This window comes from Mytilus californianus, unplaced genomic scaffold, assembly GCF_021869535.1.
Source record: "Mytilus californianus isolate M0D057914Y unplaced genomic scaffold, xbMytCali1.0.p SCAF_8, whole genome shotgun sequence".
NCBI classification, from domain to species: Eukaryota; Metazoa; Mollusca; class Bivalvia; order Mytilida; family Mytilidae; genus Mytilus; species Mytilus californianus.
In genome coordinates, this window is record NW_026262734.1 from 105,168,363 (window position 1) to 105,195,624 (window position 27,262).

The window sequence follows — 27,262 nt, forward strand, 5'->3', positions numbered from 1 at the left end:
AAACTGAATTTTAGCCCCCCTTAACACAGAATTGTCAATATTTTGAGTTAGAGCTGGTAGAAGTTTCTATAATTTTGATATTATTTGTATCAATAGTAGTACACTACACTGTAAAAATCTTTTTGAGATAGAGCAGGTGCGATTTTTTTAATTTGAATTTATTGTCTAAAAGAAATGCACTACGAAATAACTGTGTTCTCGGGCCTAAGAAAGGTTTGATCCATCAACAAACATAAAAATAGAACATAGGGGACACAAGCAGTTTTTGGCTTATATCTCAAAAACTACAGCAGTAAGAGTAAAAGTGATAAATGGGTCATGATCTATCTGTTATAAAATTTTCAGACAAGTTCAACAACCCATTGTTGGGTTACTGTTGGAAATAGTTTATTTTATCAAATTTTACTGTTTTTGGTTATTTTCTATAATATTATAATAGATAGAGAGAAAGTATAAATGTCAATAAATGTTCAGCTAAGTAAGATCTACAAATAAGTCAACATGATCAAAATAGTCAATTGACCCCTTAAGGAGTTGTTGCCTGTAAAACGTTTTTTTTTACATTTTTTGTGAAAGTCGAATTACTTTTTCAAAAATCTTCTTCTCTGAAACTGCTTTGCCAAATACTTAAAAACTTTTATTGAATGTTCCTTAGGGTATCTAGTTAATAAATTGTATTCGGGGATTTGATCCATTCAAAAACATGGCGGCAGTTTCTAAAAATAGAACATAGGGGTCAAATGAAGTTTTTGGCTTTCATCTCAAAAACTAAAGCAGTAAGAGCAAAAGTGACATGAAAGTGTTAAACAGGTTTAGATCTACCTGTCAAGTAATCTTCAGACCACTAGGACAACTTATAGTTAGATTACTGTCCAGAAATAGATAATTTTTAGGAAATTTTACAGTTTTGGGTTATGTATTATCTAAAATATTATTATCATGATTATAGAAAGAGAGAAAGTGTAAATGACTTTCAATCAATTAAAAATTTTCAATGTTAAGTTTTATGATAAAGTTAGTTTGATAGGAACTAATTACAATGGACAATATCTTCTTTAAAGTTGCATTGCTGTTTGTCAATCATATCGAGGCCCTATCCACTAGTTGGTTCAGCAACTTTCATTTAATTAGCAATGTTGTTATCCATGAGATTGTCTTTTTCTGAATTTTATGCTGACAGGTGAGAAATATCTCTGCGTCAACAGTTTATTCTTATGGTAATGTTTTTTTTAACTCCATACATAGTCATTGTATATACTCTACTTTAAACATGCTGAATTTCTTTTCATTTTAAGAACACAGAAATCAAAGATAACATCCTACCAAATAGCATATTAGCCAGTTGGCAACAATACTTACATTAGCAGTTTAATATAGAAGTGAATTATTTATTTCAAATCCCCTTTTGATCCCTATACTTCTTTACACTGTTTAGTCATAAAATGGTCCAGTGGTAAATATTTCATGTATGTTCAGGACGAGAACAAATTAGCAATAAATACAACGGAGAGGATATGTAATAGTGGCTCTCTTTGATGAAGGTCAGGGAAATTAGGACAGGAAACAAGGGTACAAATGTATATTGTATACCGAACCGAAATTTTGCATTGCAACAGGCCACCACAGGACCCTCAAAGAGTTGTTGCAAGGTTTCCAGTATTACCCTGGTAAAGTGTTCCAAATATATTGTGTACACTACACGAGATGTTGGACATAAACTGCAATGTTATTTTGGGAACTCATGCTGGGGTCAGTCTGATAATTACATTTTCTTCTCATTTTCTTCAAACGAACAAAAAGCACTTTCCCGCAAAGGGAAGGTAATAATTTTTCCTCTTGCATAAACGTAAGGTCCTCCATTGATTATAAACGAATTGTGAATAGAACAACAGCACAAATGATTCCCCTCCCCCTTCCTCAAATATAAAAACTTGAGAAATTCTACCTGGCATCAATAGGAAGTAAAGATGCAGAAAAGGGGGAACCCATTTGTTCTAGTTTTGGAATTTAGAAAATAAACGACATATTTAAGGAGCATGTATAGCAGTTGGTGAACATAAATATAAAAACACAAAAGGAACATTTTTACAATGAATGCAAAGTTGAATTTTAAAATGATCTGAAAAGTTTTAAAAAAAAAAACGGTATAGAAAGAATAAGTGGTTCTTGTAGTAATTTGAATTTAGGAAATAATCAAGTTGAAAACATTATTCACAAACAAAAGATTGTCTTATGCAATGATTAAACGGTATAACCACAATCAATTAGTAAAAAAATAATTTTCGTGTGTATTTTTGTCTAGACGTCATCTAATTAACCATAGAGGTGACCTCCGAAGACTGCCGACGGTTATATAACCCAATATAAACATAAATATAAATAGATGGCAACCACATGCAATTGGATTTTTCACTGTCTGTTCATGTGATTTCATATTGTAGATTTAAAAAGTATGTTTAAAAAGCTGGCTATGCATTATGGGCTTTGAACATTGTTGAAGTCCGTACTGTGACCTATTGTTGTTTATTTCTGTGTCATTTGGTCTGTTGTAGAGAGCTGTCTCATTGGAATTCATACCACATTTTTTTTATTTTATATTATTATTGTTTTTACCTCTATAAGAATGATTTTTTGTAGATCAAATCAGTCAACCAAATGGTGCATCCTTGTTTCACTTTCAATGTTGACATTCTTTTCTTTTTGATTGCTGAATACATGTGTAACATATGTCCAGCTAAGGGGTTAAATTGAAGGTCACATGAATACAGATTCAATGAGGTCGAATTATTCACTTGCAAGTTAATAATTCATCAGCGATGTTTATAACATATTTTGACAAAATTAATCCAAATTGGCTGTTAAAAGTTAATTATTGTTTCACTATTACACTTTTACTAATGATTGAACAAAAAAAAAATCATATGTTAATTTTTGTTTATATCTCGTAGCTAATGCCCTTTTAATAAAACCAACAAGATATTATTAATTTGCAATTTTTACTTTTAATGCACATTTACCAATATCAATTATTTTATATACATGATTGGGGACTGGGTTTTTAAGCTAACAGATACCTTGGTAGCTGTTACACCCAAATTATGTCCTGATACTCTTGGCATACACCGAATAATTGTAATTGCAGTTATGTGTATTAAACCAGTGATAAATTTGTTTGATAGTAAATGAATAATTGATGAAAAAATTTGCTCCCTCACAAACATTCCTTATGTCTGTAACCTGTACATAAGGAATTTTAGTTGTTTGCTGTCTGCCGTATTTGTTTTTTTTTTTTTTTTATTGTTTATAAATAGCATGAATCAGAATGTTGATTTTCTATTGAATTATTTCACTTTGTCATAAAGGGGTCTCGTATAGATTATTTGTACCACATCACCTTTTTTGTCACTGTTTAGGAATTAGGGGCCAAAATGTTTTGTATAAATTGCTTATTTCTTTACCAAATTCAATGGGGTTTAATTCAAAGTCTTCAATTTTTGGGGTTCTGTAATATGGTGAATCTCACTGTGTATTTAAATATTGGATTTCGGGCCTGTTTTAAATTGGTCCAAAGTGTTCAAAATTAAGCTTGCTTGATTTCATCAAAAGTTTAATTTTTGGGGTTCTTTGATATGCCGATTCTAACCATGTATTTAGATTTTTAATTTTGGCCTGATTTTCAAATTGGTCCACATTAAGGTCCTAGTGGTCATAAATTAGACTTTGTTCCATTTTAACTAAAATTGATTCTTGAGATCCTTTGATATGATGAATCTTAACATGTACTTTGATTTGTGATTTTGGTCCAAGTTTTCAAGTTGGTCCAATTTGGGGTCCAAAATTAAACATTGTTTGTTTTCTTCAAAAATTTAATATATTGGGTTCTTTGATATATGCAGAATGTAAACGTCACTTGTATTTAGATGCTGAATCTAAATGTCATTCGTATTTAGATTTTGGATATTGGACCATAATAGGTAATGTCCAATTTCTATGTCATTAGACCATATTCATTTTGTGTCAGAAACATTTGCTGTGTCAAATATTGAATCACAATCCAAATTCAGAGTCCATGCGTCTGTCTGTCTGGTCTTGTTTAAGCGCTTTCACTTGTTCAATTCTTGCCAGATTTTTTATGAAACTTATATCATTGGTTTTTATCAGCAATGTCTTGGACGAGTTCGAAAATCAGTGCCGATCAATTTTTTTTAAAAGAGTTATGCCCCTTGGAAACATTAATTATATGGAAAATTGCATCATTAGCACTCTCATTTGTACAATTCTTGCCAGATTTTTATGAAACTTATATCATAGGTTCATATTAGCAATGTCTTGGTTGAGTTTGAAAATCAGTGCTGATCATTTTTTTTTAAAGAGTTATGCCCCTTGGAAACATCAATTATAGGTAAAATTGCTTTGTTAGTGCTCTCAGTTGTATAATTTTTGCCAGATTTTTTTATGAAACATACATCATTAGTTAATATTAGCAATGTTTTGGATGAGTTCGAAAATCAGTACATATCAATTTTTTGGAACGTTTGCTATATAGCTTGCTATAGCAATATACTTTCCTAAGGCATCTGCCTCAAACGGGAAGTAGGACAGACTAACTTACTTCCAGGGTTCTACTCCTAGATAATGTAGTACTAGTGTTTGAATACTAATTCTAGGAAGATGCTTTTGAAATTTTGAGTTATTACTTTTCTTATAAGCTTACAGCTTGAATAAAAATGGACTGAATGTTCACTGACAATTCAAATGAATTCAACTTCATTTTGAAAATGGGTATCACAAACATACTTCGCGGATCTGCCCTGCGCGGAAGATAAAATCAATACAAATCTACATGGGACAGCAGTTTCTACGTTTAATTCATAGAAAATTTAGAGAGCCTGATATCTATTTCGAGGTGGGTGTTGTTTTTTTTTCCATTTATTCATGAAATAAAAGTATTCTTATTGTTAAGAAGATTGTAATCTTTTCAATTTTTACTTTTGTAAATGGTATTAGGTTTGACCTCTATAAATTATGCATACCTCGAACTGTCAGTCATTTTGTATGTTTATGTTACCTGTATGCTTTCCTACGGGTTTCCCCAGATTTGCGTGAGATCCATACACATGTGAACCTCCCAACGGGAGTACAATAATCCCGGCTTCTGGTTGAAGAGAAAAAAATCCTGTGTATAAAATATTTCATGAATGAACATTTTCCGGCGTCATTTTTTAGTACGATAGATAAGATAAGATGAGATAATTTTATTAGCCAATCATGGTGCCCAAAATTTAAGCTATACAATCAATTGAATTACAAAATAAAGTACACTAAATGATTAGAATATTCAGAATGATTAAAGTACATTTAAACAAAAAAAAAAACATGAATACACATTTAAACAAAGTAACATAATTATAAACCATGTTATTGAAAAAACATTAAGTTATTTTGGAAGCCACTGTGACCTGGAGAAATTACATTTCTTAATCAGTGTATAGTCCTAGGCCTATGGGAGACAACTCCAAATCGATTTTATTATATTTTGTTTTCTTCTATTTTTCAAACTACTTTTATATTTTCTAAGAGTTTCTTTTGTTCTTCAAAAAGGGAGTGCAATAATTTAGATAAGTTTGAAGTAACAAACAAATCTTCAGACGAAAGAATCCAAACAAATTTCATTTCATCAGATAACTTTGAAAAATTTTCGAATTTAGAATTTAAATTAGACAGATGTTGAGATCTAGTATCTTTTAGAACAGGACATTTTCTTTTAAAATGTAGTTCATCTTCAACTTAATTCTTACATAGCTTACACTTTCTGTCTTCAGCTTTTATACCAATATACCTCCCTCTTTCAATTTCAAGGTCATGACAGCTAGTTCTAAATCTTGTAATTATTTGCCTGTCTTTTTTTGAATTTATTGTTAAATATGGTTCAAACATAAAAATATTTGTAAATTTTCTGTAAGTTCTTAATTTATTGCCAGACTGTAAATTGGTACACTTCCCAGAATGGCTTTCTAAACTAGCTACCAAAATTTCTTTAAATATTATTGTTACAGAACTTTTTACTTTTTTTAATATATGGTTTTGTTTAAAGTTAGACTGATTTACAAATAGATAGTCTAAACCTAGGAATTTAAATATATGTTTAATGTTTCCTATCCAAGATTCTTGGTTAGGTTTGTTCATAGAATGGGATAGATTTATGGCCTCCCATAGGATATATTTGAAGGTTCAATATCTTTCATAAGATGAATCCAATATTTTATCATATTGATAGTTACCTAATAAAGTGTAGGGAATTAACCTTAGAGTTCCCCTCTACATGCCATATTTGATGTTTTTATATTAACTCCAAGTGAAAATTTACAAAACTTGGTATGAATTTTCTCTAGAACAAGATAATCAGTTTCTTTTAATATCAAATTGACCAAATGTTTTTGTTTCTTATGTGGTATATAACCCCAGATTTCAGATCCATACAACAAGATGGGTCGGATTGTATGGTTATAAATATGTAATAAAGTACTAGGTTTTGGGCTTTCCACTGAAAAGGTCTTCCTTGATTTGAAATAAGCTTTCATTCCTTTATTATAAAGTTCTTTCTTTGCTATTTGGAAGCTCCTAGATGCAGAAAAATTTATTCCTAAGTATGTGTAGTTCTGTACACATTCTAAAATCTGGTTTCCTAAGGATATTTTAATATTTTTATGTCACCCTGATTTGTTAAATACAAGAATCTTGGTCTTTTTGATGTTAACTGTCATTTTACAATCAACTGTAAATTCAAATAAATTATTAACCCAAAGTTGAAGTCCTTGCTCTGATGATGATAAAAGAACTACATCATTGGCATACATTAAAATATTTACAAATCTTATTAAAGACGTAAACGCCCGTGTGTATCGAAAGTATCTGGTATTACTGACATTGATTACGCAACATGTTTACATTTTGACCGGGTAATTAACAAGTGATAATAGTTTGATTGAACAATAAACATGTGACAGGATATTAAATACTCCATAATCATATTGCTTCTGTGTATGTCACACGTCAAGGACGAGTAAAGGTAAATACCGGCTTTGATAGAAAAGTGCATTGTTTTTGTCAAAACATCGATCGGAAGGTTTTGATGCCAAAAAACATTTATAAACTTTCAATTCAGCAAAGAAATTCTAGCTATTTCACATTTTAATGCGGATACAAGGACCTTCAGCCCGCTCAAGTGGATCCAAACTGACTGCAGAAAAACATTGACTCAACGATAGTTCACAGCCTCCTAAGTGTTAAGATTAACAACTACACAAACTGTTACAAGGATAAGGATTACTTTAGTACAGAGTCAAGTGTATTAAAAGCAGCCAAGTCAGCTTCTACTTCTTAGAATAACCCAGTGTGCCAGGTCAAGTTCTGTAGAACTTATTAAAAAACATTTGTCCATGTAATATAGACAGTGCTTTACCTTATATATTTTAAAGTGTTTAAAACAATGAGTCTTAAGTTTTCTAGCAAAATGACTTTCTTAATGCTTAAAAACCATGCATAACTTTGGTTATTATAAAAAAGAAGATGTGGTATGATTGCCAATGAGACAACTCTCCACAAGAGACCAAATGACACAGAAATTAACAACTATTGTTTGTTTGTTTATTTATCACGTTATAAATATGTATAGCAAATATCTATGCCTATGACATTGCATACAAATACAACAGTTGGAGGCATGAATAAAACACTATACTTAAATTTTCTCTAAGTACATGAAGTAATAAAAAAAAGGTTAAATCATAGAAATGATTATGATAGTTGACTTTATCCAATTTGTGGCCGCTTCATAAAGTTTGTGCTTTAAACTTTGGGTTATCAAACTCAGTAGGTAGTTGCATCATGGTCTTTGGACATGTCATATCCCAAAATCTGACCACTTTGACCTTTACTTTGTCCTTTGATACCTATGATAGTAAAACCTTGTACAATTCGTGTCTGGGTCATACCTTTTGTACCTTAAAATTTTGGTTAACCTAGCGAGTAACTGCATGGTATGCAGTTTAAATGTTGCATTTGGGCTTGGGGTGCATCATATATCATTCTGACCTTTCTCATTTGACCCCTATGATAGTTAAACAGTGTATGGTTTGTGTTTGATGCATACGTTTTGAACTGTAGCACTTTAATTGACAAAACTTTGTACGCAGAAGCATCATACTGACCTTGACATTCAATATCAAAATTTACACTTATGAACCTCACACTTTGTTCCTGTGTCAGTATGATTCTTTGAAATTGACCTATAATTATCAATGTGTCATCTCAACACAGAGGCAATGATTACATCAAATGAATGGCTGAAAACCAAAAATCTCAAAATTTCATTGCCTCAATGCTGAATTTCACAGCAGCAACTAAAATGTATTACATGGTTATAAGTACCTCTATGAATCTAGTGTATATATTAACTTTTTATTCCTGTCTACATATTGTCATTGTTGGTTAAAGCCTTTCATATAAAATCACTTTCATTACAGTTGTATTGATTTAAGTTTGCTGTCTTTAATATTTAAAATAGGGGATGTGGTATTTTTTGCGAATGAACCAGCTATCAAAAGAGTTCAAAGGAGGAAGATATATAAACAATTATAGGTCACTATATGGTCGTCAACAATCAGAAAAACTCTTAACATATAGTAAGCTATAAAAGGCCCTGATATGAAAAATGTGGAACAATTCAAACAAGAAAACTAACACCTTAATTAGTAACAATACAATTTACTAAAAACAAATATTAAGGACCTGAATCAATAAAAAATACTAAAATCACAGGCCCTTGACATGGGATGGGCACATAAAGAAATTAACAGAGTTAATAGAAAATATCAAAATTTTACATGACAAAAATATGAAAAAAGTGATTTTTATACACCCGTTTACGGGACGTATTATGGTATACTGTTGACCGTCTGTCCGTCCGTCCGTCCGTCCGTCCGTCCGTCCGTCCGTCCGTCGTCAACATGTCGGACATTAACTCAAAAAAGCTTTAACCAATATGCACGAAACTTTCGTGAATTGTTTATATCTATTGACGTGAGCTCCCTTTCATTTCTTATAAATTTCAGATTTACCGTTTCCGAGTTTTGGGGTTTTATTTATTAAAAAAGGGGGGATTTCCCAGTTTTCCGACAATAACTCAAGAATGCTTTCACCAACTTGCAAGAAATTTTGGTGAATTGTTTATATCTATTGACATGAGCTCCCTTTTGGATTTTTATAAATTTTAGATTTAACGTTTCCGAGTTACAGGGTTTTATTCATAAAAAAGGGGGATTTTCCAGTTTTCCGACAATAACTAAAAAATGCTTTCAGCAGTTCTCATGAAACTTTGGTGAATTGTTTGTATCTGTTAATGTAAGCTCCCTTTAGAATTTTATAAATTTTACATTTTACATTTCTGAGTTATGGGGTTTTATTCATTAAAAAAGGGGGCATTTTCCATTTTTTGGACAATAACTCAAAAATACTTTCAGCAGTTCTCACGAAACTTTAGTGAATTATTTATAGCTATTGATGTAATCTCCCTATTGACTTTCATAAATTTCAAATATCACATTGAGAAGAAATTGAATTTTATTTGTTTATAGTCTGACAACAGATTTACTAAGTATTGCGCAACAGCACAGTGTACTGCACAATATCAAGAAATCTTTAATTGAATATAAATTCAATTCATATAACCAATTTATTCAGAAACCTATAATATGTCAAATATTTAATTACAATCCAAATTCAGACCTGTATGAATATTGTGTCCATTTTTGCCCCAACTGTTCATGGTTGGACCTCTGCGGGCGTATCCAACTGCGCTCTGCGAAGCAGTTTATTGATAATTGCTGATGAAACAATGATTTAGTAAACAAACATCAAAGCTGTGATTAAATACATAGTACAAAACCAGTGCCGATCATTTCTTTTTAAAAGAGTTATGCCCCTTGTAAACATTAATTATATGGAAAATTGCATTGTTAGCGCTCTCTGAGTTGTATATTTCTTGCCAGATTTTTTTATGAAACTTATATCATAAGTTAATATAAGCAATGTTTTGGATGAGTTCGAAAATCAGTGCATATCAATTATTTGGAAAGTTTGCTATAGCTTGCTCATGTGTACAATTCTTGCCAGATTTTTATGAAACTTAAATTATAGGTTTATATCAGCAATGTCTTTAATGAGTTCGAAAACCAGTGCCTATCAATTCTTTTTAAAAGAGTTATGCTCATGGAAACACTATTAATTTGGAAAATTGCACCGTTAGCACTTTCATGTGTACAATTCTTGCCAGATTTTTATGAAACTTAAATCATAGGTTTATATTGGCAATGCCTTTAATGAGTTCGAAAATCAGTGCCGATCATTTCTTTTTAAAAGAGTGATGCCCCTTGCAAACATTAATTATATGGAAAATTGCATTGTTAGTGCTCTCATGTGTACAGTTCTTGCCAGAATTTTATCAAACTTGTATCATAGGTTTATATCAGCAACGTCTTAAACGAGTTCGAAAATCAAACTTTGTTTGAATTCATGTTATTTTAAATGGTGAATCTAAACATGGAATTAGATTTTGAATATTGGACCATTAAGTAGATAAGTTGTCCCATTTCAAATTTTTAAGTTATCTCAGACCACATTTATTCTGTGTCAGAAATCTATAATGTGTCAAATATTTAATCGCTATCCAAATTCAGAACTGTATCAAACTTGAATACTGTGTCCATACTTGCCCCAACTGTTCAGAGTTTGACCTCTGTGGTCGTATCCTCCTGCTTCAGGCGTAGCACATTTTTTCAAAAGAGTTATACCCCTTGGAAACATTATTTATATGGAAAATTGCATTGCTAGCTCTCATGTGTACAATTTTTGCCAGAATTATATAAAAATTATATCATAGTTTTATATATCAGCGATATCTTTACGAGTTCGAAAATCAGTGCTGATCAATTATTTTTAAAAGAGTTATGCTCCTTTGAAACATTGATTGTATGAACAAGTTGCTTTTTAAAAAAAAAAAGACAATACGTGAACCTTAGAACTTTTTTATTCTTATTATTAATTCAACTGAATAAGAAATTATATATCAGTGTTATCTTGGCCATGTGTGTGGAGGATAATATTTTCTTGGCATGTTGAGAGAAGTGTTAAATATAAAGCAAGGAGAGAAAAAAAAGATTCCCAGACGTATAATTTCTTAAAGAATAATAATAATTCAAAACATGGAGGACACATGTACCTTCTTCCAAAAATTCATAAAATTAATCTAGAAATAAGTAATGAGGCATTGCGAACTGGTCAGCTAGCAGGACACATTAATGTTCGTTACCGACCAATCATCAATAAGTGTAACTCTCCCGCGAGAGATATACTTACTTGATTTAATTATAGATATAAAAAAGAAGATGTGGTATGATTGCTAATGAGACGACTCTCCACAATAGACCAAATGACACAGAAATTAATAACTATAGGTTACCGTACGGCCTTCAACAATGAGCAAAGCCCATACCGCATAGTCAGCAATAAAAGGCCCCGAAATGACAAATGTAAAACAATTCAAACGAGAAAACTAACGGCATAATTTATGTACAAAAAATGGACGAAAAACAAATATGTAACACATCAACAAACGACAACCACTGAATTACAGGCTCCTGACTTGGGACAGGCACATACATACAGAATGTGGCGGGGTTAAACATATAAGCGGGATCCCAACCCTCCCCCTAACCTGGGACAGTGGTGTAACAGTACAAAATGAGAACGAACTATAAAAATCAGTTGAAAAAAGCTTAACTCATCAGATGGATACAAACAGAAATACTACACAGAGTGGACGTGGCCGGGTACTTGTATATCCCAACAACAAATAGACACTAAGTACAGATCCGAGAGTACTCGCAGTTACTGACAGCTAGTTCAAAGCCACTATAACAACTAATTAAAAATATCATGCATCTAAGACTAAATTATCAATTAGTACACATCCAACATCCAATTATTGAAGAGGCATAACTTTTACATTCAAGATACAAAAAAATTTCATTAATAAAATAGAGTCACACGAGGTAAAAAAGTATGCATTCTTATTGCCTATGATGTACGTCAATGTACACAAATATGATCATTGATAATTTAGAAGAAACTGTTATCAATGCATTAGAATTTATTGACACACAGGAGAATAGACTTTAAAGATTCACAACAAAATAGATTTAACTGCATTTGTTAAATTAATTTTTAGAAACAATGAATTTGAGTTAATGGACTGTTATACAAACACATTATAGGAGCGCCCATTGTCACCAACATGCACAGATCTGCATATGTCTGCCCTATTCATAAAAATCTTAGATAAGTTCCAATGGAGAGAAAACATCAAATTACACTGTCAATAGGGATGACGGTTTTATGGTCTTCACAGGCAAATTAGAGCAAGGTGAAGATTTCTTTAACCTTGCAAACGAAATTGACCATCTACTTAAGTTCTGATATGAGGTGTCGACATCTAGTATGGCCTATTTAGAGGGTGGTAAAGGGTTATTTTTGTGCAACGTTTTTGGCCTTTTTATTTCACGTGTTTCCGTGTTTCGACGTTTTATTTCTCGTTTTCTCATGTTTGGTTCGATGTGCGTGCTTCGTGTTTTGCAATAATTATTTTCCGTGTTTCGTGTTGGTACTCTTATTTTCTCGTGCTTGTCCCGCATTTGATTAAAAAGTAAACCGGGTCTAATTCAAAGTCAGCCCAAATATTGTTTTAAATTATAAACTAATTAACTGGTCCCAAGATATTTATTAATAGCCTATTGTATTATATAATAAATCGGATTCAACTAACGGACGCTAAAAGGTGACCACGTGCAGGGTCGCCATGTCCATTTACAATGACTGCATGATCCCCAAGAACGGATGAGTAATAACGTTTGGTACTTTTTTCCTTAATATTTACGATTTTATTCCTTGGCTTCGTTTTTCCAGAGTTTTTTTTCCGTGCAACATTTTTGCGATTTGTTATTTCACGTGTTTCCGTGTTCAGACCCTCCCTTTTACCAGATGTTTGATACCATGGGTCGTTATAATTAAATCTTGACCATTTAACTTTCACTTGTTTATCAAACGGTACAACTGTCAACTTTGCTCAAGTCAGTGAACCCTTGCAATGCATAAAATGTAACTTTACAATAAATATACATGTTTGAACAGGATCTATAGATTGTTTATTATATATCAGATAAGTGAATTAGCGATCTTCGAAAATTCTTTATTGCCAAGTTTTAAATCATCTTAGATACACAGTATGGAGGTGCTCTTAATTGCAGGAAGGTAATACAGATAAGATGAATAGGTGTTCCGAATGAACAATAATTTAGCTTCCGAATATTCCTCCACAGACTTTATTTCTAACTAATAAATATGCATTGTTAGTGCTCTAGCATGTACAATGTTTGACAGATTTTTATCAAATTTATATCAATAATATTTATAATGTTCAGCTATGTATCAGACGATTTCAAAAATAAGTGCAGATCAAATATTTCTAATGAGTTTCCCTTGGATATATTAAATAAATCGGAAATTGCTCTCATTAGTCTTCAACTCTCTAGTAAGATCATTTTTAAAAGTTGTAAAGAGCTAAAAATGAACAGATAGTAATTATGTGCAACACAGGGGACATTGGAACTCTGTTCAATTATTATATATAGAGTCTGCATATGATCAGAATTTTTTTTTGGCAGGGCATCAAAAGTGTCTTTTAAACAGACACAACAATTTCAAATTATACAAAACTGTTTTATTTAAATTAGTTCAATGTGTTGTGGCACTATATTTTTGAAGCAGGAGCATCATCTTTTTTCTAATGATACATTGTATTTCAGCTAAAAATCTTAAAAAAGTGGTGGAAGATTCCAAATTGACAATTAATTTTTGCACATTCAATAGAGAAATAAAGGCAACAGTAGTATACTGCTGTTCAAAAGTCATAAATCGTTTGAGAGAAAACAAATCCGGGTTACAATATAAAACCGAGGGAAACACATCAACTGTAAGAGGAAAACAACGAAATAACAGAACACAGAAGTGCAACAAAAAACAAACAACAATGCAACATTCATAGAAACGAACTATTAAATAACAACTGCCAAATTTCTGACTTGGTACAGGACATTTTAAGAAAAAATGGTGGGTTGAACCTGATTTTGTGGCTAGCCAAACCTCCGCGCTTTATGGCAATCTTAATATACCGCTAAAATGACAACATTACATGACGGGAACAGAGTACAAATAAATGCAAAAACACCAAAGACAGAGAAATACATAAATAAATAATATAATTGTACATTTCGACATGTAAACCACAGAATAACAACGATAACTAAAATAATTTAGGACAGTACACAAAAACAACTTAATAGAATTACGAAGTGTGTGTCTGTAACACAAATGGATCAACGCCACAAAAAGTAACGTCACAGGTAAATTTCTAAAAAAATGGATATAAATCAAGAAACTGAGAACATAACAGTCAAAAACAAAAAAGGGAGAGAAAAAAATCTACAAAACACTATGCACATTTGTACATAGGAAACTAAAGACTGATAAAAAACAATAACGCAAACAAAACCCAAGAATTGACCTTTCTGGTTTATATATTTTGTTTATAACTTTAAATATCTAATTGTAAAATGGATTTATTATTTTCCAAAGTTTTGATGCACAAAATTGACAATTAAAAAAGTCAAAAATCTTAAAATGGGCTTGAAGATCAATGTAATCTGTGCATATTTACATTGTATCATAGATCAAATTCATTTGTTCAGTGTATGTTCACTGGTGTTAATATGTCTTTTGATTGAGTTAAGCCATTTCAATTGATATTTTATAGTGTGTGTATTTCTATGTTGTGATGTTACACTATTGTTTCAGGATCATAAGGGTGAAGGTTTGGTACCATTAAAACGTTTAAACCCGCTGCAATTGTTTGCACATGTCCTAAGTCAGGAATCTGATGTTCAGTAGTTGTCGTTTGTTGATGTGGTTCATAAGTGTTTCTCGTTTCTCGTTTTTTATATAGATTAGACCGTTGGTTTTCCCGTTTGAATGGTTTTACACTAGTAATTTTTGGGGCCCTTTATAGCTTGCTGTTTGGTGTGAGCCAAGGCTCTGTGTTGAAGACCGTACTTTGACCTATAATGGTTTACTTTTATAAATTTTGACTTGGATGGAGAGTTGTCTAATCGGCACTCATACCACATCTTCTTATATCTAGTAATTAAGGGAGTTAATCATTATATTGGTCTTTGTAAAATTTCTTTCTGCAGCTTTATTTTGCCAAGCATGCAAACAAATTACAAAGTGCCTTATGGAAAAAATATAATCAATATTCAATTTGGTGCCTTTAGGAAAGACAAATGAATACCAGATACATGTATGTTTGTATATTTGTTACTGAAAGGGGAAGGTTTATGTAAGAACCACAATCCTGATAGTTTATTTGTTAATTTATTTTTATAATTTTTTCAGTTTATTGGAATGTATCGACACCAGCAGTTTTTGGACAAAATACTAAACTAACATGTCATTTAGAAGAGATATCTACAAATCCTGAGGAATGTCAAGTACGAAAGTGGTCAGGTGGTCCGCTTAACATTGAAGGACTTATTTACAATGGACATTCATTTGACAAAAAAAAATATGATGAAAATATAAATCATCATAGCTTTCAGTTTTCACTAGTAATTAAAGATCTAGCAGAACCAGATGTTAATGCTAATTATACTTGTTCCTGTGACTTTAAGTCTTTCAGCAAGAAGTTGGTACTAGATAAAGATAGTTTTCACTGTAATTATTTTACTTTAATTCTGGTGTTTTGCTTATTGCTAAACAATTAACTTCTTTATATATAGAGAGAGATTCTTTAATTCAGGAATAAATATTACAATAGGAAAACCTAATCCAAAAATTCAAATATAAAAGAAATTCATTTACAGAGTCGATGAACATGATGAATGAATGAACATTACATTAAATCACAAATGTGTGTAGAACATGAGTGAATGATCACAGAAATTGTAGTCTGGTCAATTGTGTGGATATTTTTCTATATTTGAATTCATGGATTAGTTATTCTTTTTATGACATTGAATTTCTTTTTATATCAAGTAGAAAATGCAAGGAAATATATCTGTTTGTTTTATCTCTAGCTTCATTTTGATGCAACATCCGTGGGGTCTTGACAATAACTATTGTTGTTACATATAATAACATCAGAAAAGTGAATGGTTAAAGGATTTCTTTCACACAAGAAACTAACACTTATTGTTGGACTGGGAAATCCTGTAACAATGACTTCCCATGTAACCATTATGTAATATTAGACCACTTTCCTTCACCGGAAAAGTTCGTCAATTATGCGTGCCTTTATGACTTCATTTACCAGATAGAGGGGATCGCCTGTATCCCTCCACTATTAAAGTTCATCAAGCGTCTACTTGATTTTCATTATGCAGGATAAACTAGAAATAATGTTTGTTCCATAATCACGATTCTCTAATGACAGCATTGCTGATTATCAATTGTAAGAATTTAATTTGCTGAATATATAATTCATGCAATATAGCATCATAATTTTTCAACCACTGGATCAACATAGGAAGGAAGTGACGATGTCCCTAAATGCCCGAATGATGTTCATTAAAACCAAAGTTTTTGAAGGAAATGCAACAAACTCGAAAGTTGTCTATTGAGATTTATTGACGATATATATCATATTCCATTCAAAAAATTGAAAGTTACTTTTAAAATGTTACAAAGGTTAGGTAGAAATTGATTAAGTAAGTTATTTTTATACCCCCATAGTGGAGGGGGCATTACGGTTTATCCTTGTCCTTCTGTACGTCTGTACGTACATACATCGGTCCGTCCCTAGCTACGTCCATCCATACATCCCGAGATTGGTTTCCATTCTCTAACTTTAGTTTCCCTTGTCCAAATGTTATGAAACTTATACACAAAGCTTATTACCACAAAACACAGATCAAGTCTGAATTTGGATGGTGTCACTTTTATCGTTCCTTAGTTATGCCCCTTTATAAATGGAAAAATTGCTGATATTTTTTGTTTCCGTTCTCTAGTTTGCCTCAACCAAATGTTATGAAACTTATACACAATGTTTATAACCATAAAACAGATCAAGTTTGGGTGGCATCACTTTTACAGTTCTCTAGTTATGGCCCTTTATAATGTTATATGCATGCATGGCATCATCTGTGTCCCATGGACACATTATCTATTTATTTTTTATATTTCAGATCCTCCAAACGGGACTTACATTAAGTTTTCTGCCAAAAGTGGTTTTCTGCAAGTTATTTTACATATGACAAAAGTGTATCCTAGCCCAAAGTGTTCATTGACAGTTGGGGTAAGTACTTTTACTGGTAATTGTAACTGGCATATGTAGATTTTGAATATGATATTCATAGATATAAGAAGATGTGGTATGAGTGCCAATAAGACAACTCTACATCCAAGTCACAATTTGTAAAAGTAAACCAAAATAGGTCAAAGTATTGCCTTCAACATGGAGCCTTGGCTCACAACCATCAGCAAGCTATAAAGGGCCCAAAAAGTGACTAGTGTTAAACCATTCAAACAGGAAAACCAACGGTCTAATCTATATAAAAAAACAAGAAATAAGAAACACTTATGAACCACATTAACAAACGACAACCATTGAACATCAGGTTCCTGACTTAGAACAGGTGCAAACAAATGCAGCGGGTTTAAACGTTTAAATAGGCGCCAACCTTTACCCTACCTGAAACAATAGTATAACATCACAATATAGAAAGACACATAAATATAAATCAACATGCAGACATCTTATACGTTCAGGTATTTTACATCCAATATTTTATGGTAATATTCTTTACAAAGCACAAAAATGTCGGCATTCACCTCAAAAGCTAACCAAACCTTTAAACAGACTTATTCGGAAAGGATATAGTTACGATACTGTTGTCAAGTCATTAAGGATTGCATATTTTGGTATTAATATTGATTCACTCATAGGGTCTTTACATCGGAAATAAACACATTTATTCTAAAACCAGTTGTTGGCATGATACGGGTTATGTTCTTCTCATATATTTTATGATGGTATGATACTAAACCCCTAACGGGAGGGATTGTACTTGATTTTCATATGTTGAAGACATAATCTTTCAATCAGTTTAATTGAGGTCTGAAGCTGGCATGTCAGTAACTGCTAGTAGTCCTTTGTTCATTTATGTATCATTGTCATTTTGCTTATAATAGTTTCTTTTGTTACCTATTCTGACATCGGACTCAGACTTCTTTTAAACTGAGTTTTAATGTGCGTATTGCTATGTGTTTCTTTATTCTACATTGGCTAGAGGTATAGGGGGAGGGTTGAGATCTCAAAACATGTTTAACCCCGCCGCATTTTTGCGCCTGTCCCAAGTCAGGAGCCTCTGGCCTTTGTTAGTCTTATATGTTTTTTTAAATTTTGGTTCATTTATATGTTTTGGAGTTTAGTGTGACCTCCATTTTCACTGAACTAGTACACAATTTTATTTAGGGGCCAGCTGAGGACCACCTCCTGGTGCGGTATTTTCTCGCTTCGTTGAAGACCCTTTGGTGGCCTTCGGCTGTTGTCTGCTCTTTGGTCGGGTTGTTGTCTCTTTGACATATTCCCCATTTCCATTCTCAATTTTACACTATAAAATATCAATTGAAATGGCTTAACTCAATCAAAAGACATATTAACAAAAACAAGTGAACATACACTGAACGAATAAATTTGATATATGACACAATGTACAATGATGTAAATACAAAATTAATAAAACAAGAGGATTAGATGTAAAACAATACCAGAAAGACAACGTACCATAACCTTGGACAAAATGCCACCAAATAAAATAACGTACACAGGTAAATAAAAATAATTTTGTTGTAAGGTATACATGGAGTATGGAAATAATTTTGTTGTTCCTAGTACGAGAACAAAAGTGAAAATTTATCGTCATACTAAACACTTATCACACTTATCAAAGGTGGTATATATTAAAAATAATGAGACTAGATATAACACTGAAAAAGTAAATATTGAATAACAAAAATACATTACAAATTGTATCAACAGGTCAAATTTACACGAAAGTACGATTTGAAACTACTCAAAAGCTAGTTAAAAGCCAAAAGCAATTAATAATAAAAATCATGCATCAGAGACTAAAATCAACTAAAACACATCCCAGGGATTTAGTGTTTTAACGTCATGGACAGTCAAAGAAGACGTGACTTGTGCAATGCCAAAATATAAGTATCGACAGGCAGTAGGATATTTAGGAGTTAACCTGTTAATAAATATGCATAATGTAATATATAGATAGAGTAATCTCTGTATAGAAAATGAATGTGAATGTGTATTTATACATCCCAAAAAAAAATGTCTGAAAAGAATACAAATTATGTTATGTTAAGTTTTAATTTGCTGATGGCAAAATCGATATTTGTGCCAATGTAAACTATATTCAAAGATCTAATTACAACATTGGTAAGATAACCTTTACTTATAAGTTTATTTAAAGGTTCGATGAGTTTACACGGATCAGATAGTGATATCCGCGCTTTTAGTACAGTATTATCGTAAAATTTAGAATGTGAAATACCGTTTTTAATAAGTTTTCTACAGGTACAGCCAAATTTACTTATCAAATCTTTGTATCTATGAAAGAATTTAGTAAAAGTTTTAAGCAATTTATCATGTTTATGGTAACGAAATCACTGACTTAATAATTTACAAGTGATGCATTTATCATTTTAATTATGAGTCCATTGAAGTAGAATGCTGGTGGGAAAATATTTGGTTACAGAGATGTATATTTATATATAAAAGCATCCTAAAAAAACACAAGAGATGATAAGTTGACTGCTGAATAAATTGATTCTGGACTCCGGTTGCGTCTAAAGTGATTGGAAGCAAAAATAAGAACTAATTTGAATAAAAACCATTTACAAAATTAAGATGTTACAATAATTTTGATTCCTTGTATAAAACTATATATCCTTCTACTTATTGTATTGTCTTTTGTTTTTTCCAATTTTTGCAGTTTTTGGCTGATATCATGAAATCTTAAGAAGCTATGTTAAAAGTGTCAATTCACAAATTACAGAGCTCCAGATAAGAATTCGCAAATTGGGGTTTTTACCCACCATTTTTGTCGAGCCTGCGACTTTTGTCGCAGAAAGCTTGACATAGGGATAGTGATCCAGCGGCAGCGGCTACGCTAACTAACTTCTTAAAAGCTTTATATTTTAGAAGGTGGAAGACCTGGATGCTTCATACTTTGTATATCTGTCACTGAGGGCCAGTGTTGCATGCTTTTTGCTAGGGGGACTAACTGTGCATGCTTGACCCAAGGGACAGGAGGTCAGTCTATTAAAAGACTTATGACAGACCAGTGGCAAAGTTAATAATCTAAAACATTTAACAATTTAATAAATAACAATATATGCCAAAGATAAATCCAAATAATTAAAACAAATGCACTATAGATTTAAAGTCACTGCTCTTATGAATTGTCTAATCACTTTGATGAATTGTCAGCTGGAATTGCTCGAAATGCACTTTCAGACGAAATTGTCCAAATAGTAATTTATCTAAGATAGAACTGGATCTGGGGTTGCAGGTCTTGATCCGATGAGTTGTTAGTCTCTCCTTTGTTGTCGGGTTGATGGCATTCCAATGTTTCAGATGATTGGTAAGCAATCGTTAGTATCTGATAGTTGAAATCACCAAGACTGGAACAGAGGGTACTCTGCAGGATCACTCCAACCCCTTCACGCTTCTGAATGTTGTAGCGGTTCTTACTTTAACTGTGACTGCGACTTCGTGAAGTATTAAAATTTCTACGAACTATGTATACCAAAAACTGAAAAGAGCTCAATGTGACAAGAAAATTTATAATTGATTCGAGCAATTACATAAAATGTCAAAGTTAAAAATATGAATAGTAAATTAATTAAAGATTACAATTAAAGGATTAAAAATGAATTATCAAATGGCATCTGTCTGCCTAATTAGCAAATTGCACAATTACTGTAAATGGAGTAATTCTCAAAAATATATGTGACATATTCAAATATTTCTAATTAGTTTGAAGGTAATTAAATTAAGAAAAGTTCAGTTAAGATTAAATAAGTAAACTGTAAATAAATATACTCCTTATGGAACACAATCTTTTGATTGCAAGATTATTCAAGATGCAAAATTAGAATATGAAATTAGAAAAATGATAAAAGTACTAAAAATACTTTTAAAAACCTGAGGAGAAAATGCACCTATGACATATAGATGCCTTATGTTACGAAGTTTCCGTCTGTCACATGTCCATTGTCCTTGACCTCATCTGTGAAACGGTTATTCCATAACGGTCAACCAACTCGTGATGGCGTCCGTAAAATTTACGAAGGGATGATTTCAACTTCACCATTTGGAACTCTTGGACTCTTGGTTTAATAACTTCCTTGTGAGCAGCAATCCTCTGCCAAGGAAATCATGATAGGAAATACAAGCCCGGGAATATCGTATCAATTGGGAGCACTACAAAAGTCTAAAAGTCTGAAAAGACCAGTTTATGTCTTAATTTGCATGAACTTTTACTCGACATTCTCCAAAAGTATGACTTGTGTCTTAATTTTTCTTGACAAATTCTCATTTATATTAAATTTGTATGAAATTTACTCGACATATTCTAGACATTCTGAATATGGTCTTAAAATTTCTTGACAAATTCTTGACATTTGAATACGGTCTTGAAATTTCTCGACATTCTTATTTTTTCTCAGTATGGCTTGACATTATATTCTGAACATTTTGAATCGTGTCTTAAATTTACTTGACAGTTCTGAGTTTTACAAATCATGACCAATATTCATGATATAACTTTAATCTTTATTTCTCTTTATCATGTTTATATGATATACTGTTGTTTCAAGTTACACTTCTTTACAACAAAAATAAAAGTTGGGCATGTAAAATAATTGAAAATTTGGGTGTATTGATTTGATATAAAACAATTTCAATGTGGGGTTTTAAATAATTACAAATTTTGATTCCTAAATCTTATAAATTAAATGATTCAAACCAATCATACTGTAGACATATTTCATTCTACATTCATAATATTCAATGTTGATATGGTAAATAATTATTATACCAAAATGTGGTTTATATAAATAGCAAATTATGATGATATACATATCATTCATTTAACAGAAGAAAAATTTGTGTAATGTCATCTGTTGAAATATATAAAGTATTACACATGGACAGGATGTTCCCCATAAAATTAAGGTATTCCACACCCCAGAGTACACGCAACTGTCAAATAGAAGCTATTGCTTTACCTGTAATCAGCCATACAACTTATCAGTTGACCGACCATGCCACTACAATTTAAAAAGTTTGTTGATAGATGAAAATGAAAATCATCATTTTGATGAAAAAAAATTGAATTGAAATGGATTTTCTTCATCAAAATTATGAAGTTAATTATTTTAACATAAAAACAAATTGAATAATTCCCAAAGATTAAAAGAAAATTATTATCTACTCCAGGAATAATAAAAAAAATGTATTTAAAATGGGTCCCATCAATGATTTCTATAGAAATCATCGGTCTTATGAAATGGTTCTCAAACAGACATGCATAATATAGACCTAAACATTTTTTTCTTTTCAGGAAGGAGTTATCACAAATATTTATTTTTGATAAAAAAATATAAAATTCAACACTCAAATTTGAATAAAAAATGTTTTTGGGTTGTTCTAAAAAATGAATAAGGTTTTTGAATCAAGATGGGAACAAATTCTTTGACCCCCCCTCTTTTTTAGCCGCTCAAACCCAAAAGATGAATTGTGGGGTCCAAAAGAGATACAAGACACCTATTTTAGTAAAGCAAATTTGACTGGCAGTTTTGCTAACGGCAAAAATCTAAATGCTGTTTGTCAATACCTTCGACTTATATTCCAAGTGAAAACAATTACTTTATGTTTAATAAAAATAAATCAAAATTAAACTACATGGGGGATTATTCAGGGTATTCCAACTTAGTTGCACCAAAAGGGTATCTTACTATACCAAATTAATCCTTGATTCTTCAAAGTTTAGTTTAGCCATAATAAAAAGGAGTATATAACAGCAATAATTTATACTGTTGAGATAGTGTCAAGACATATTTAAGACTGTCAAGAATGTGTCGAGACATATTCAGACATTATTTAGAATGTCAAGAATATGTCGAGACATATTCAGACATTATTAAGAATGTCAAGAATATCATGAATATGTCAAGACAGATCGAGACAAATTTAAGACAGTCAAGAATTGGTCGAGACTAATCCAGACTCTTATCAGATGATACAGGAAGTGTCGAGAAATTTTAAGACAATGTTCATACTGTCAAGACACTTGTCAAGAAAAATCAAGAACCTTATTAGACAAATTCATACTATGTCAAGAATTTTAAAAAATTATTCAGACAAATTAAGAATGTCGAGTAAAAATTCATGCAAATTCAGACAAAAACTGGTCTTTTCAGACTTTTTGACTTTTGTAGTGGAGATATATACTCCGTATGCAGGCGCTGCTGGAATGTTGCTACATAGAAATGGAAAGTTCACAATTGGGAAGCTGAAATCATCTCTTTTGTCGTAAAGTTTTGTTTTCAACCGACACTCATTGTCAATTTCTACATGTAAGTCAAGATGTGAGGCAGGCTTAACTGTATCTGTAGCATCCTTTATCTCTAGTTCGATGGGATAGATTCGTTCAACATAGTCACCACATTTTGTATTATTTAGTGAGAGAACATCATCTATATAGCGGAACGTAAAGTTAAAGGATATATTGCTAACTTCTTATCTTTCTTCCTAAGAAGTTCCTGTATGAAGTCAGCCTCATAATAAAAAAGAAACAAGTCGGCAAGAAGAGGGCACAATTGGTTTCCATTGGAATTCCGACAGTCTGTTGAAAAACACGTCCTCTAAACGTAAAAAATATGTTGTCAATCAAGAAATCAAGCATCTTGATAATGTCAGTTTCAGAGAATTTTTTGTTTGAATCAGAGTGATTCTTTACAAAGTAGGATTTATCCCTCCCCAAGACAAGATACTTGTATCTACGTTCGCCATTCTTTTTAATGAAACAAAGTAATAACTATATGCAATAAGTCAACTATATTTGGTGTATGGAAATATTTTATGATGTTTATGTCAGTCTCGCAGGTTTTATTTGACCTTGACCTCTTTTTCACGGTTCATTGCTCAGTGTTAGGTTTATGTGTTTCGGTCTGTTTTTCTTAAACTATAAGCAATAAGTCAAATATATTTGTTGTATGGAAGGATTGTAAGCTGTTCATGTCTGCCTGGCATGGTTCATCTGACCTTGACCTCATTTTCACGATTCATTGGTCAATAGATATAAGATGATGTGGTATGAGTGCCAATGAGACAACTCTCCATCCAAGTCAAAATTTATAATGTTTAGTTTTCTTGGTTAAGTCTGTTTCTTAGAAACTATAAGCAATAGGTCAACTATATTTAGTGTATTGAATGATTGTAAGGTGTGCATGTATTTCTCGTTTGGTTTATATGACCTTGACTTCATTTTCTCGGATCATGTTAAGTTTATGTGATAGTTGTAGTAAAGCTTTCATTTAGGACTATCAACATAATATCAATGGTTAGTAAAGAAGGCGAGACATTTCAGCGTGTGCACTCTTGTTTATGTAATTGAGTGAAGTAGTTTTTTTTTATTGCATTATTAATTCCAATTCACCCCTTAAGCAAATATCAAATTGAATTTTTCACCACCAAGCTCCTTAATGTATTGTTTTTTTTTTCATCTTCAAGAAATTGAATTTAGGCATGTTATTAGCTCACCGGGGCCTAAAGGGCCCCATGTGAGCTTATGCCATCACTTGGCGTCTGTCGTCGATCGTCGTCGTCGTCGTAATCTATTTCAAGAATCTTCTCTGAAACTACTGGGCAAAATGCCTTCAAACTTTAACTGAATGTTCCTTAGGGTATCTTGTTTATAAATTGTATCCGAAGTTTTGATCCATTTACAAACATGGCCACCATGGCTAAAAATAGAACATAAGGGTCAAATGCAGTTTTTGGCTTTTATCTCAAAAATTAAAGCATTTAGAGCAAATCTGACGGGGTAAAAATGTTCAATAGGTCAAGATCTATCAGCCCTGAAATTTTCAGATGAACTGAGAAACCCATTGTTGGGTTGCTGCCACTAAATTGGTAATTTTAAGGAAATTTTGCAGTTTTTGGTTATTATCTTGAATATTATTGAAGATACAGATAAACTGTAAAACAGCAAAAATGTTCAGCAAAGTAAGATCTACAAAAAAGTGAATATGACCAAACTTGTGAATTGACCCCTTAAGGAGTTATTGCCCTTTAAAGACAGTTTTACACAATTTGTTCGTCATGTTTAACATTTAAAAATCTTCTCCTTTGAAACAACTGGGCCTTATACTTCTAAACTTTAACTGAATGTTCCTTAGGGTAACTGGTTTATAAATAGTATCCGAAGTTTTTATCCATTAACAAACATGGCCGCCATGGCTAAAAATAGAACATAGGGGCCAAATGCAGTTTTTGGCTTTTATCTCAAAAACTATAGCAGTTAGAGCTAAAATGACAGAGTCAAAGTGGTGAATAAGTCAAGATCTATATGCTATGAAATTTTCAGACCAACTGGACCCATTGTAGGGTTACTGTCCGAAATAGTTTTATTTTTATGAAACTTTACTTTTTTGGTTATTATCTTTAATATGATAATAGATAGAGAGAAAGTGTAAATGGCAAAAATGTTCAGCTAGGTAGGATCTACAAATAAGTTAAATGATCAAAATAGTCGATTAACTCCTTAAGGAGTTGTTGCCTTTGAAACATTTATTTTTGACATTTTTTCGTGCAAGTCTATTACTTTTTCAAATTTTTTTTCTCTGAAACTGCTGGGCGAAATACTTTTAAACTTTAACTGAATGTTCCTTAGGGTACCTTGTTTATAAATTGTATCCGAAGTTTTGATCCATCAACAAACTTGGCCGTCATAGCTAAAAATAGAACATGGGGGACAAATGCAGCTTTTGGCTTTGATCTCAAAAACTACAGCAGTTAGAGCGAAAGTGAAAGGGGGTTAAAGTGATAAATGGGTCATGATATATCTGTTATAAAATTTTCAGACAAGTTCGACAACCCATTGTTGGGTTACTGTTAGAAATAGTTTATTTTTATTAAATTTTACTGTTTTTGGTTATTTTCTTTAATATTATAATAGATAGAGAGAAAGTATAAATGGCAATAAATATTCAGCTACGTAAGATTTACAAATTAGTCAACATGATCAAAATAGTCAATTGACCCCTTGAGGAGTTATTGCCCTTTAAACATTTTTTTTTTACATTTTTTGTGAAAGTCCAATTACTTTTCTCATGAGCCTCTTGTAATGAAATTATATCAACCCGAGATGTTCATCCATCTTAAGAATGTTTCTTTCATTATATGTGATGGCTGTTTTATTTGGTTTATACCCTGATGAGCAATTGTTCTTTAATTTGTGTTTGGTTTGTTTCAACCTTTCTGCCAGTTTTTTTTTTCTCTGTCAAGTTATATAAACTGGTGTCACTAGTGGGCAGTATCTAATTACCTTTCTAGAGCACATTCGGTCACCCTTTGGGTTATTTGGGGTAGGTGTGGCTAAGTTTTAAGATTTTTATGTAGTACTTGTGAACATTGCATCCTGTAAGACAGCTTTTCCAGTCCTATTAACTGTTCGTCAGACCTGCCTTTTTTATAAATATCAAGTAGTACCCAGTTAGTTTAAGATCCACCTTAAAACCTTGACTAGAATGACCAGGCTAAAGCTGGGACTATTATACTAAGTTGAATTTATTGGCATTAGAACAATTAGATCAACAACAAAGAAAGAGGCAAGCTACATTTACGTCAAAACAAATATGTGTGTTCACTCATCAATAGAAATGAAAAAAAAAAACTCTTTTAAAACTAAAATGAATGTTTTTGTTTAATTTTATTTACATAAAATTATCTGGTCATTTGTTGTCCATTTTTAGAACTTGTGGTTTCCAATGCTTTTCAACTATATAATTG

At 31.9% G+C, this 27,262-nt stretch overlaps 1 protein-coding gene across 1 annotated transcript in view; it reads left to right on the forward strand.

Annotated features, from left to right (window-relative positions):
• Positions 1–27,262, forward strand: part of LOC127710965 (uncharacterized) — a 57,591-nt gene that overhangs the window by 13,599 nt on the left and 16,730 nt on the right. The window contains exons 3-4 of the mRNA XM_052216910.1: positions 15,565–15,882; positions 17,352–17,461. Of these exons, the coding sequence (XP_052072870.1) occupies positions 15,565–15,882; positions 17,352–17,461 (428 nt within the window). The remainder of the gene's footprint in view (positions 1–15,564; positions 15,883–17,351; positions 17,462–27,262) is intronic.